Here is a 14,134-nt window from a genome sequence, read left to right on the forward strand (position 1 = left end):
TAATTTTAGGAATTTTAGACAAATTTAGTCATAGAAATATATGTAACATTAAAAAAAACAAGAGCTGAAAACGTGCATTTCCCCTATAGGCTAAAGCATGAAAATGTGCAGTTGGGGGGGGGGGGTTGCACATTTTAAGGGGGAAATTGTGCATTTTTGCAGTGCAAATTTGTGCAAATGCAAATTTGTGCAAATTTGGGGAATTGGAAGAAATCTGATTCTGTCAAGAAGCGGATGATGGGACAAAAGGCACCTGACACTCGGCAGAATGCACACAGAATTGGTTTTACAAAATACATACATCCCTACAACCAACCAGCTGTTTTCTTCTCCACCAGAAGCAGATCTTTTGTAAAGCTAATGGGTCTTTATTGCCCATTCAAGACCAAGGTACCCAGTACTTTGCATTACTACAAGGAACAATATATTGTTGCTGGGAAAATTCGTCTTTCCCCAGACACTGTGAGCATCGCAGCTAAGTTCAGAGGGAACAGGCAATGCTTACTGGGGTGACAGATGATGTCTGCATCCCTGCTAATCCAAAAGTGCCAGTGCTGCATCATTGTGACCCCTGGTTCCACTGCACCACCACTGGACTTGGTTTTCCCCAACTGTCAGTCATGAAGATGTCAACCCAGTGTGCGGCCGCTGCAAAAAAAGGCAAACTCCATGTGAGGCATAGTTAGAAAAGGAATTGAGAATAAAACTGCCAATATCATACTGCCCCTATGGTGTGGCCACACTTGAGATACTGTGTCCAGTTCTGGTCACCACACCTAAAAAAAGACATTGGAGAGCTGGGAAAAGTGCAGAAAAGGGCAACTAAACTAATCAAGGGGCTGGAGCATCTCCCCTATGAGATAAGGTTACAACAGCTGGGATTGTTTAGCTTGGAAAAAAGGAGGGTAAGGTGTGACATGATAGACGTCTACAAAATTATGCATGGTGTGGAAGATGTGGATAGGAAGACATTTTTCGCCCTCTCTCGAAGTGCTAGAACCTGGAGACATCCTATGAAGCAGATTGGTGGGAGATTCAGGACAGATAAAAGGAAGTACCTCTTCATACAGCACATAGTTAAACTATGGAATTCGCTACCACAGGATGTAGCGAAGGCCACAAATTTGGATGGCTTTAAAAGGGGGTTGGACAAATTCCTGGAAGAAAAGGCTATCAAGGGCTACTAGTCCTGATGGCTATGAGCTAGCTCCAGTACCAGAGGCAATGATCCTATGTACACCAGTTGGTGGGGAATATTGAGGGGGGGTGCTGTTGTGTTCATGCCTTGCTTGTGGGTTCCTGGTCAACAGCTGGGTGGCCACTGTGTGAACAGAATGCTGGACTAGATGGACCCTTGGTCTGATCCAGCATGGCTCTTCTTCTGTTCTTATGCTGAACAAGCTGTTTGAGGGTTCTTATTTTTATTTACAATATTTATATACTGCTCCACGTCAAAAGATTTCAGAGTGGTGAACAACAAAGGTAAAAGAATAAAACACCATGTTAAAACAATTAAAACATTTTAAAAGAAACAAATCCTGATTTTAATAAACTGCAGCTGGTCACTCAAGCAAGGCCTCTCAAAATAACGTCTTCAGGAGGTGCCGAAAGCAACACAACGTTGGTGCCTGTCTGACCTCCAAAGGCAGGGAGTTCCACAGGAAGGGGGCCAACACATTGAAGGCTCTTTTCCTGGTGGACTCTAGCTAGGCCATGGGTCCATTTGGAACTACCAGGGACATGCCCTCTGATGACCTCATTGACCGGGCAGGTTGGTAAAGAAGAAGGCGCTCTCTCAGGTATCCTGGTCCCAAGTTGTTTAGGGATTTGTACACTAGTACTAATACCTTGAACCTGGCCTGGTAGCAAATAGGCAGCCAGAGCAGTTCACTCAGCAAAGGAGCTGCATGCTGAAAAGCAGCAGCTCCCCACAACAGCCAAGCTGCTGCATTCTGCACTAGCTCCAGCTTCCAGACCTGCCTTAAGGGCAGCCCCACATAGTGCGCATTGCGGTAATCCAGTCTTGAGGTTACTAATGCCTGTACCACCATGGCCAAGCTTTCCCTGTCCAAGAGAGGCCATAGCTGGTGAACCAGCCAAAGCTGGTAAAAGGTACTCTGAGCCATGTGGCCACTTGGGCCACCAGCAACAGTGATGGATCTAGGAGTACCCCCAGACTATGGATGTGATCTTTCAGAGGGAGTGCAACCCCATCCAGAACAGGCAATAATCCTGTGCCCCAGACCCGTGAACCACTCACCCACAGGGCTTCCATCATGCCAGGATTCAGCTTCAGTTTATTGGCCCTCATCCAGCCCATTACTGAGTCTAGGCACTGATCCAGGACCTGCACAGCCTCTCCTGATTCAGATGTCACAGGGAGATAGAGCTGCGTGTCATCAGCATACTGATGGCATTTAGCTCCAAGTCCCCTAATGACCGCTGCTGGAGGTTCTTCCCCCCCCCTTAGATTTTGTTTCCTAAGGGTGCAACTGTGATGTCACGTGTGTGTGTGTGTGTGTGTGTATCTATACTGGATTTATATGTGTGTATTAATGTTATGAAGGGCTGCGGTGGCTTAGTAAGGGTTAAGATGCTGAACTGCAGACTGGAAGGTTGGCAGGACAGCAGTTCGAGACCCGAGTGCCGCGTGGCGGAGTGAGCTCCCATCTTCAGTCCCAGCTCCTGCCAACCTAGCAGTTGGAAAGCAAGAAATTGCAAGTAGATAAATAGGTACCACTTCAGCGGGAAAGGTAACAGCATTCCGTGCACTTCGGTGTTCAGTCATGCCGGCCACATGACCACGGAAGCGTCTTCAGGCAGCGCTGGCTCTTCGGCTTAGAAACGGGGATGAGCACCGCACCCTAGAGTCGGACACGACTGGTTGGGGACACCTTTACTTTTATTAATGTTATGACTCTGTGTTTTCTGGTAAGTAGATCTAGAGTGAGAGTGGTGTGAGTCACAGGAGATATGGTGTATTTGCATATGTGAGATGACTGGCTGAGTGAGTGGGGGGGTGAAATGGTGTGATATAAAGAGGGAGCTCTGCTTGCATAACTTAGATAGGGAACTGATAGGGAAAAGTTTGGACAGGACTTGTGAAAAAGAGATTTATTTATTTATTTATTTATTTATTTCTATGCCACTCAATAGCCAAAGGCAGTTCACAAAAAGTAAAATGACAGAGTGCAACATAAAACAATATAAAATATAAAAGCTTAAAACCACAATATAACAATACAACCAGAATAAAACCTGGCAGCAATGCAGATATTTAAAATACAGATTTAAAACACCAGAGCTAAAAGATTAAGAAGCTAAAATGCTAAAATACTGGGAGAATAAAAAGGTCTTCACCTGGCACTGGAAGGAGAACAACGTAGGCACCAGGCGAACCTCTCTAGAGAGCTCATTCCACAGCTGGAGTGCCACAGCAGAAAAGGCCTTCCTTCTGGTAGCCACCTACCTTGCTTCCTTTGGCAGGGGCTCCCAGAGAAGCATCCCTGAGGATGATCTTTGGGTCTGGGTAGGCACATAGGGGAGGAGGTGATCCTTCTGATAACCTGGCCCCAAGCCATTAAGCGCTCTGAATGTTAATACCAGCACTTTGAAGATAGTGAAGAGATAGTGACTAGGATTTGTGCATATAGGACTGAAGCGGTAATTAAGTGCAGGAGAGGAGATGATGATGATGATGATGATGATGATGATAGATGACAGATGACAGATGAGAGAGAGAGAAGATAGATGATAGATGATAGATAGATAGATAGATCTTTTAAAGTGACTTATTTACTGTTTAATATCTTAATGCTGTAAATAATAAATATTTCTATGTTTTATAAAATCATTTGCCTACAGCTCATGGCTACAAAAGGTAAATGTAATAAAGAGAATTGCATAGGTCAGAATAAAAGGCCAGTGTGTCCTCACATCTCAAGGATTAAGGGTGTCGGACCTGAGGTAAAGGTCCTGGTGGCAGCATTATTGAGCGTGTGTGGTTGTTGGTGTTGCCTGCTGTGAGAAAGCTCTTATAGAAAAGGCATTCTCACTGGTAAATAGGCAGGAACACCACAGCAGTCCTATGCGTGTTTAGACAGAATAAAGAGTCCTACAACTCCCAGCATGCCCCAGCCAGCATGGCTGGTTGGGGAATGCTGGAAGTTGAAGGACTTTTTTCTGTCTAAATCTGCATAGGATTGCACCCTAAAGATTTTTTTTTTGTACTCCTGCAAGCCTTGGGTCTTCCCTGAGCCTGTTGATGCTGCCCTCTTGCACATGGGTGCTGCTGTTCCAGCTACTTAAGGACCATCCATCACAGAACTGCCATCGCTATTACTATATAGGATGGCTTCTTGTACAAAGTTGGGTCTCATTGCTCACTTGTTGTAAGACACTACAGCACATTACAAACCTGCAACCCCCCGCTCCCCAAAGCGTCCACATACTTAGCCGTCAAGCAAGAGATTATGCTCACCAGCTGGTCTACAATTAGCTCTCCGTGGTTTGCTCAAAGTCTGCCTACATCCCAGTCGCAGAGTCATTCACAAGGAATGAATTGCCCACTTGCAAGCATAAATTTCCCACTGTGCCACTCTTTGTTCATTTCATGCTGCCTCCCTGCTCTGTTGAAGCTGCTAAATGAGTCGGTATTACCTTAATATGAGCTTTAGAAGTGTTATTTAATGCTATTACATTCCACGGTTCGGTGGGGGGAGGGGTTAGTGCACCACATGAAATTACAAAAACAAAGACCAGTAAAACCACATGTCCACATTACGTGCCTTGCATAATTTCCACAGCAACTTAAGTCGCACTTTCCGCCTATGCAGAGATGACATCTGTGCCAATTAGGGCCAGTTGATATCTCCCACTCGGTTCCAGTGCTGTTCCATCCAATCATGAAACTCTAATAACCCAAGACTGAAGTCACTTCCTGTGATGTAAGTGGCAGGCCATACATTACACCAGCTTTCCCCCGGCCAAGCTCTGGAGGAACCCAAGGATGCTCCATAGGCTGGATGCAGAACCTCTGTGGGCTGGAGGTTACACATCCCTGGTATAAATGCTAATGCTATGTCAGGAAGTCACCCCTGCTGCCTTCTGAAATCCTCAGGTAGCCAGAATCAACATGCAGACAATAGGGCTCTTTTCCAAGGCTTTATTTCCATTCAACCTAATGACACTTACAGATGCGAATTGCTTGCTCCTACGAGTGAGAACTAAGAGAACTGCCTACTCGTGGGTTCTAGTCTTAGGAATCAGTTGATCTCCATTTGGAGGGGAAGGCGGGAAACCTCTGTACTTATGGGCTAGGAGGAAAGAGTCCACCGTTTTCCCATGGGGCATCGGGGCGCCGCTGTTGCCATCATGCCAAGCAGGCTGAGCGCCTCCTCTCAGCGCCCGCCATCTCCCGCTTGACACTGCGCCGGTGCCTAGTGTCCAGAAACTGCTGTTGTGCCTCCCTCTCCCTGCCAGGGTCACTATCTCAGGAATGCGTACTGGGAGGGGACCTCCCCCTGGCTCCGCCTCAGAACATTGTGCAGGTTCCTCTCCCGCGGTTTCTATCTCTTCCTCAGAATCAGAACTGCTTTGGGGCTCTCTGGGCTATGATCCAACCCTGACATGCTACTGCTACTACTACTACTCATCATCATCATCTGATTTAAGAGGTGATCTAATCTCATCTTCAAAAAGTGTTCATGGAACACATGGGGGGGGGGACATTTCTCCCCTGCCCCAGCCCTTTTGGTGGAAATGTGACTGGAGCTCTGTGTATACAACTGTACACATGACTGGGAATTAAGAATGGGCAAATTTGTCCATTTCACTTCCTCCTGCATTCACTTTTTTAAAATCTCAAGTCCTTTCTCTCCCGAATATGACTTCACAAATTTTGGTAAATCCTTATTAAAAATGAACTGAAACAAAATTCCCACCCATCCACACCAGCCAAATCCAATAAGTAGAGTTATTCCCAGCATGGAAAGGACTATGTGTACCACCCTGCCATGTTGCTGTTAAAGATGAGGAGCCTATCAGAAAAAAAGAGGTGGCAACCCTAATTCAGCATGAGGATGGTTGAATGCACAGATTCAGAGCCAAAATCTCAAGAGCAAAGCACTCAAAGCTCTGGGCCTCAATGGATGGATCTGTCCATTTCAGTTTCTCCTACATTTGTATTTTTGTAATCTCACATTGTTGTTGTTGTTGTTGTTGTTGTTGTTTTCTCCCGGATATGGAGAACTTTGAATTTTGGTAAATTCTTATCAAAACTGAACTGAAACAAAATTCTCACCCATCCCTATTGGAGATCTGATGGTGCTAGGTTCATGATTGACCCTACATGCACATAGTTCCATGATGCCTTCTGCTGAATGTGTAGTAGTGAGGGATGGGACCAGAAGGTGTGGTACCACCCACCTACCTTTCACCCATTCAGTGAGCTTATTCTGAAGATGCAAATAGGGCTTTTTGCATGAGCTAGGAATGGATCATCTGAAAAAAGTTACACAATTTTCGTAGAATGTATATATGTGTGCACTTCTGTGCTACTTTACGTTACATTCCAGCAGGATGAGTAGACCATGAAAACTGTCAAGATATGCTAAATATTTTATGAACAACCTCGATATCCTAGTAACTCCGCTAAATCAAGAAGGTTGCTAAAGCAGGACAGAAATTAGAGCCTGATTTCTATTCTCCCCAGAAGGCTTGTAGGTTATTAATTTTACCAGATAATAAACACTGTAGCTGTTTCCAGACAACATAGGGTCATTAAAAAGAAATTCAACCTGGTCTCACTTTTCATTTTTTAACACCCCTCCTTTTTTTCTCTTTCTTTCCTTTGACCCTAGGATTTTCCATTCTTCAGGCAATTATGGAAGCCGCCGTGCAAAATAATTGGCAAGTGACAGCCCGATCTGTGGGAAGCGTAAAGGACGTTCAGGAGTTTAAGGCAATCATTGAGGAAATGGACAAGCGGCAGGAGAAAAGATACTTAATAGATTGTGAAGTAGAAAGAATAAACACCATTTTGGAACAGGTATGTGGCGGGCACCAGTTCTGTCATGGACATATCACTGCACGGCAGTTTTAATACATGATGCATATTGCACTCTACCTTATAGGACCTGTGAATCATCTTGCATGGAGCCTACAGCACCAGTATTGTCAATTCAGAAGGAACATAATTCTCCATCTCTTCATGCTTGGGCTCCAGATTGTGCATGTTGAGCATAGGACATGGAGATGGGGCACTTTGGAATGGCGCTCGGAGTAATTCCTTGTTTTTGTGACACACACTGGGTGCATCCATTGCTCTTGGAGCTTTGGAGCACACAGTAGCCTGGAATTGGTTCTCAGACCTCAACGTGAATTTTCCTACAAGTAGTGATCCCAGTGGTACAGGGAGTAAAAAAAAATGGTGCCTGATGTGTAGAACTCCTCATTCAAGCCCCATCATGCCTAGCACCCTAAAACTCTGGCCAGTCTTCAATCGCATGTCTTAATATGTGCCAATATAAAATACAACTTGTTGCCATTTGGGTTGCTCCCATTCAGTGTTCTAGCCATGTCCCTATTCCATTCCCCCTTCGCCAAACAGGAACTCAACTTTCCATGGCCATTGAGCATTCTCAGTCCTCTGTGTTGGGAGGGATTCACCCCTTAGTTTCTCTCCCCCCCCCCCGATCTTAGCTACTTTTGCAAAACTTGGGATTCCCTTGAACGTGGTGATACTTCTCTCTTCTTTCTTAGTAGCCCATTTTGTCTACATAGTCATCATAACTCAGTACTGAAGTTCACTGTTTTCATATATGATTGATACAGAGGGTTCTTGCATTCATGTTTGGGCTTTTTTAAAGACAGGGACTAGCAAAGTACCCATTTGGGCCATTTTTAAAGCTGGCTCTGTAACTATAAAGTCTTTGAATTCAAATGATTCATACATGGTTTAGGACACAATCCTATGCATGTTTAGACAGAAAAAAATCCTACAACTCCCAGCATCCCAGCATTTTAGGACATTTTTTTTCTGTCTAAACATGCATAGGATTGTGCCCTTAAACATTACACATACTAAACCCTCTGGGTAGCGATCTGTCCTTTTGTGTCGTGTAAACTACCATGGATGTTGATGGTGCTATATAAAGAATAATTGGCATATACATAATAACCTTGAATCAATTTGGCATTGGCTTTATATTTAAATTTAAAGTCATATGTGCCGCCCAATTGTTTTCTAGAAAAGCAGCCCTGCTGAGATCAGAGGGGCTTTTGTTCTTGGGAAGTATGCCTTCACAAATTTCACAAGGTATTAGCATATTCTCTTCAGCACATTTTCCATTATTGACTGATGGCAAACTTGCCTCCCTGCTATAAACAAATCAGATGAAACGCTGAAGATGGGAATTGGTTCCGACAGCATTCAGTTCCAATCAAGCCCTGAGCTGAATTTTCTCGGACAACTGGGATGCATGGGTCATATCTTGCTGCCTTTGAGGTTAGCAGGAAGATTGCAACAGAGCTCTAATATGGATTTGCATTGCAAGAAGCTAGCATTATTTTTTTTTATAAATGCCCCTGGTATATCGTTGGGATGATCATCATCAACATCATGATTTCTTAGAAGCCTTTCTCAAAACAAAAAAAAAGACTCAAGGCGACTTACAACAAAATTGAAATATACAACATTTAAAACAGGTAAAAACAATTAGCCACTAAAATAGCACCACTCCATAAAATCATTAGAACACCAGTGACAACCATAAACTATTCAACTGAAGCATTAAGGAGCCCGTTATATGCCATCAAATGCCTGGGAATAGAGGAAAGTCTTATCCTGGTGCTGAAAAGATGATACTTTTGACACCAATGAGGGCATTCTACAATGGGGGGGGGCACCACCAAAAAGGTGCTCTCCCATCTTCAGCCTGAAGGTTCTGTGGAATAGCCATGATCTTTTTAGGCTGCTTAAGCAGAAGGACAGGTGTGCATCCTTGAGAGACCCTAAACAGGATTTTTCCTGAAATATAGTAGTGAGCACTGGAATATCACTGGGGATCTGAACTAACAATTACAAATTTAGCCTACATCTGCATCACAGAAATTCCAAAAGGTTTTGGAAGTCATTGTGTGTAATCAGGATAGGGAGCTCTTAGGGAGCAATCCTATGGCCACTAGTCAGCAGCTAGATGGCTATAGGATACATCGGTTTCCTATGCGCTCTGAGGTCAGTTCCTGGAGAACCAACCTTACCTGCCTCCCGCACTGCTTCGCAGGTAGCTTGGAACAGCCCCACGCTCTGCACTCGGGAGAGGAGTGCAGAGTGGTGAAAATGGGGCATTCCTGGGGGCGTTCTGGGGCGGGGAAGGAGGAAATGCCGGTACGACACATCGTACGTGTCATCCGGCAGCCGCTTCCCCTGCTCCACCTTCCTGCAGCTAGACAGCTGAAATTGACTGTCTAGCTGCAAATGCAGGGTGGCTGAAGTGTGGAAGGGAAGATCCCCTCTGCACTTCTGCCCTGCATTGGATAGGCAGTCACTTCCAAGTTCAGTGGTGGCCACCTATCCCAATAGGATTGTGCCCTTAATATCTTTTGTGTAATGGAGTGGTACATTTCTTAAAAAATGATGGGTACTGAGATTCAGATATATACACTCTTAGCTATTTCCAGAGGTGTAGCCATGTTAGTCTGCTGCAGCCTCAAAACAACCAAGAGCCTTGTGGCACTTTAATAATATAACAAACTTATTATGGCATAGGCTTTTGTGGGCTAGAGTCCACTTCATCAGATGCATGAAGTTATCCTAAGTTGGCAGGTATACACACACACACACACACACACACACACACACAGAATTTTAATCCTAAATATTTATGTGGAGGTGGTAAATACTCTGTGGTAATGGGGAGACAGTTTGCACATGCTCAGAAACAGTTTTCATTATTATTTTCTCTTTCTTTTTTACTCTTTTTTATATTTTTATATTATTATTATTATTATTATTATTATTATTATTATTATTATTATTATTGATAGGTCCCAGGAATATCCTAAAACATGTTCTATGTCTGAGCTGTGGTGAACTCTAGCTTAGCAGCAAAACAGATCCTATTCAAGGTTGCCACACATTATGTGAATACTATTATCCACAATTGTGCATTCTATTCCCCATTCTGAAGCTCAGTCTGCAGTATATATGAATGCAGAGCCGAATCATTGTTGCACACCATGCGCATATGATTAGCCACAGGTATGCAGCACATTCCCCATTCAAAAGCACAGGTGGCAGTATATATGAATGCAGAACTAGATCGTTGTTCCATATTGTCTAGAATTACACATCACATTCCCCATTCAAGAGCACAGGCAGCTGTAGATATGAATGTAGATCTGAATCACCATTGCAATCACATGTGCAAGTGGCTTACATGCACAAGAGGCAATAGCTTGCAGAGTTCAGCCACTGCATTAAAAAAAAAAAATCATGAATGCACCAATTGTCATCAGAAGCCTTGCTGCCTAGGGCCATTATTACAGTGGGCCAGTTTGCACGATCATCAGTGCTCACCGTGGTTTAAATAAGCCACAGTGGGGTACAGCGCATGCCAGCCACCACTGTGAATAATCAAGCCATGGTCAGTGGGCATCATGGCTTATCGTGATGTGCGAACCTGGGCAGGGTGTCTTGTTGCCATGGATAACAAGCCACTCGTAAACCCTACTGCAGTCTATGGATCTGGGTGGGTTGTTATGTGAACCCATAGGTTTGCACATCATGATGAGCTACAGCAACTGCTCGCTGCTGCTAAAATATTCACACCACCACCCACTGTGGCTTATTAAAGCTGTGCTGGGTGCCAGTAACCATGCGAACTCGGTCACTGAATGGTCCAGTTTCATATCACGGTGGCAATTCCTAGGTTGTTTCCACTTTTAATTAACAAACAAGGAATGCCCTTTTTCTGGGTTGTTTCATGATGTGCAAGACTGGAAACTCTGGGTTGTTTATGGGTTAAACAACCCAGAGTTAACCCAACAACAAACCATGGGTGTTCCTGGATTGTTAATTAAAAATGAAAATGACGAGCATGCAACTTGTGCACTCCACTTGTCCCCACAATTCCTGGGTTAAACAACCCTGGAATTGCCACCATGATGTGTGAACCTAGTCAATATGTGGATTTCACTTCAGAAACAGAAAATCATGCTTGTTTGGACCATCCACAAGTGATGATTTCAAGAGAAGCTCTGGTTTCTGCCCCAGTAATAAATCCGTCTATGGAAAGTGATCTCCTGGGCTGTTTGGAGTTTTTTTCTGGCTCAGAAGCAAATACTTACTTTTCCACTAGTGAAAATCAGGATGGGTTTGCCCCCTGGGTTTACTGCTGAATAATTTACATTTTGTTTTGTTTCTTTGCAAGCTTTAGCTTCATTCTTTCCAGCTTAATTCCTTATCACCACATAAGGTAAACATTTTTTTAAAAAAGAATCTTAGGGAAATTTAAACACTTCTTAGATCTCTGCAGTAGAGATACTCAAGGGAAATGGGAGATTCTCTTCTCCTAGACAACTGTGCTTGGCTGATAATGCAGCACTGTGGAAGAGGATAACTTCAGATTTACATATTTCTGGTTATTTTTCTGCTGTGCTTAGAAGAGAATTTGCCCAGCCAAAGGAGGATAAAGAAAGCAAAAGAATATAAATGGTGGGAAATATGCAGTTCATGCTTTAAACCACATCCTCTGGGGGATTTAAATCAGTGTTTTCCCAAATGCCTCATCAATGTGGTACTCATTTTTCCCCCTAAATTAAAATGGGAGTTTCAGTTCACTCTTATGCTCATAAAATTTGTTTTTAAGAGTAAGAATTATCCACCTGGTGAATCAGGCCCAGAAAAATGGTTTGGTCCAGACCCAAGTTAGGTCGCATTGAAATCAATGTGAAAACTTGGTCATGACTAAATGTATGTCATAACAATGTAAGAGCAGCCCTGCTGGATCAGATGTTCCTCCCCAACACACACACAACCTTCTTTTTGTTTCAGTCTTACCTTGTCAACTATTCTGAAACCTTTACTTGGTAGAAATAAAATGACTTTATTTTTCATGAGCTGAAAGCAATCTCGTCCTGGAAGTCTTCTCAGAATGGTGTGTTTTATACTTTTAAGAGCCAATAATTCAGGTTCAGAAAAAAATGGCTTCACTTTTGGCAAAAGGTAACACATCTTATTTCAAGCTAGAGTGCCTTTGTGTCCATTTAGACTGAAAATCCCCAAAGGGAAAATAAGGGAAGAGAGAAGCTCATTCAAGATCAAAATGGTGAAAGGGCTGGCTTATTCCAGAGAGTCCTCTGCTTTTTTATTGAGTGGAGGCTGTTCTCAAATCCAATCTTCAAGAAAGGTTAGGCCAAGAGGCAATTTTAGGATTAAGTGAAAGCATCCAGCAAACACAAACCAAGTAACACTGACATAGGAAATAAAATGTGTACGTTTCCAAAGTGCTGGACAGACTGACCCTGAGGGCCTTCAAGTTAAATAAAATAGCTCTTGGAGTAACAATGGGGAATGTGATTGACCAAGTTCTTTTCAGAGGGTACGTAGGACATTTTAATGACCTTTTGAGTTGATTATGTTGAGATTAATAAGAAAATGGTGTTTCTTTGGCTAGGATCTCAACTGAGATGGTAAACCTTCCTCTGGAATTTCTTTGCCATGCTAATCTTCTTCTTGGATGTCTCTGCCTGTTCACCTGCCCTCTCCAAGTGAACAGAGAAGAAGCAGTAACCTCTGCATGTGTGGTCTTCTCTCTCTCTCTCTCTCTCTCTCTCTCTCTCTCTCTCTTTCTCTCTGGGCCAAACTTTGTTTTCATATCTTTCTCTACTCTTCTGTAAGCATGCACAGCCCCAATTTAGACTGGGACCATGATGCTTTGGGAGAAGAAGATTTAAGCTTTCCCCATCACCACCCATTGTTTTAATCAGATTCCCCATCACCACCACAGGGGGAGAGATTAAAAAAAGAGAGAAAGAAAAACGTCTCCATTGGAATTTCATGAAAAAGTGGGTGGGGGAACCTTAAATCCTCCTCTGCCAGAGCACCATGGTCCCAGTCCAAATCAGGGCTGCACACACTTACAGGAAAGTAAGTTTAACATTTAATTTGACCCCCTCCCTCTCTCTCTCTCATCAATGCTAGATCCAGAGGGAGAGGCAGGTGAATGGGCAGTGGCAGTGGTGGCAAAGAGAAGGAGGTGGCTCCAAGGGACCCCTCTCCCCAAAAAACATCTGGAATCAGTACTGTGCACAAGGTCCCATGTTCATTCCCTGGCATCCCAGAAAAAAAAAAAGCCTAATCCCCATTCTCCCTATCTCTTTCCCTTTCCAGCTTTGCAAAGGGCCTGCCCAAATTCTCATGCCAAAGACCACTCCCCAACTCCTCGTCAATTAACTACTACACATTACCAAAGGCTCTGCCCCAACTCTGCCATAGGCCTATTCTCTATTGATTTGAAAGCAAGAAGGCTTTCTTCTTCTGGCTAAAGATATACTTGAAAACATCCATCCCTTTGGGGTAACAGCTCTCTGGAATAAAATAGGGATGTCTGTCACTTTGAAATCTGGCCCTTTTGGAGCCCCGCTGCCCACTCGACTCGGCTAACGTTTGTGAGCCAAGCGGCGGGTTTTTCTTGAAATCTGGGAACTTTTTCTGCATTTTTTTATTTACCCAAACAGAGATTTGCACAAATTTCTGCCAAAATGTGTGCAATTTGCACAAATTGCAGCTGGAATTTGCACAAATTACCCAAATTATGGCTGTAACCTGCGCAAAGCTCTATCTGTGCAAATTTTTACAAAAGAATGGAAAATTATTTGGCCAACTAGCAGAAGATGAATCGAAGTCCGGGAGAATGAGGGAGCCAAAAAAGGCTCATTAACACCCCCCCTCCCCGATTCCTCCAACATCCCTAGAAGAAAGCTGAATGGGTAAACTTCCTCCATCAGGGTGTTCTTACATCAGGGTGTTCTCATAGGGCTGGCTCTACTATTAGGCAGAGTAAGGCAGTAACCTCAGGCAGCAGATGGAGGAGAAGACTGTCAATGGCTACTAGTCCTGATGGCTATGCTA

At 43.7% G+C, this 14,134-nt stretch overlaps 1 protein-coding gene across 1 annotated transcript in view; it reads left to right on the forward strand.

The window, feature by feature from the left end:
- The window catches only part of GRIA3 (glutamate ionotropic receptor AMPA type subunit 3), a 250,980-nt gene that overhangs the window by 115,967 nt on the left and 120,879 nt on the right, over positions 1 to 14,134 (forward strand). Inside the window, exon 4 of the mRNA XM_084813794.1 lies at positions 6,861 to 7,048. Coding sequence (XP_084669920.1) covers positions 6,861 to 7,048 — 188 coding nt within the window. The remainder of the gene's footprint in view (positions 1 to 6,860; positions 7,049 to 14,134) is intronic.

Source organism: Heloderma suspectum, chromosome 9, assembly GCF_057233095.1.
Source record: "Heloderma suspectum isolate Gila_16-S chromosome 9, 16-S_ref, whole genome shotgun sequence".
Classification (NCBI taxonomy): domain Eukaryota; kingdom Metazoa; phylum Chordata; class Lepidosauria; order Squamata; family Helodermatidae; genus Heloderma; species Heloderma suspectum.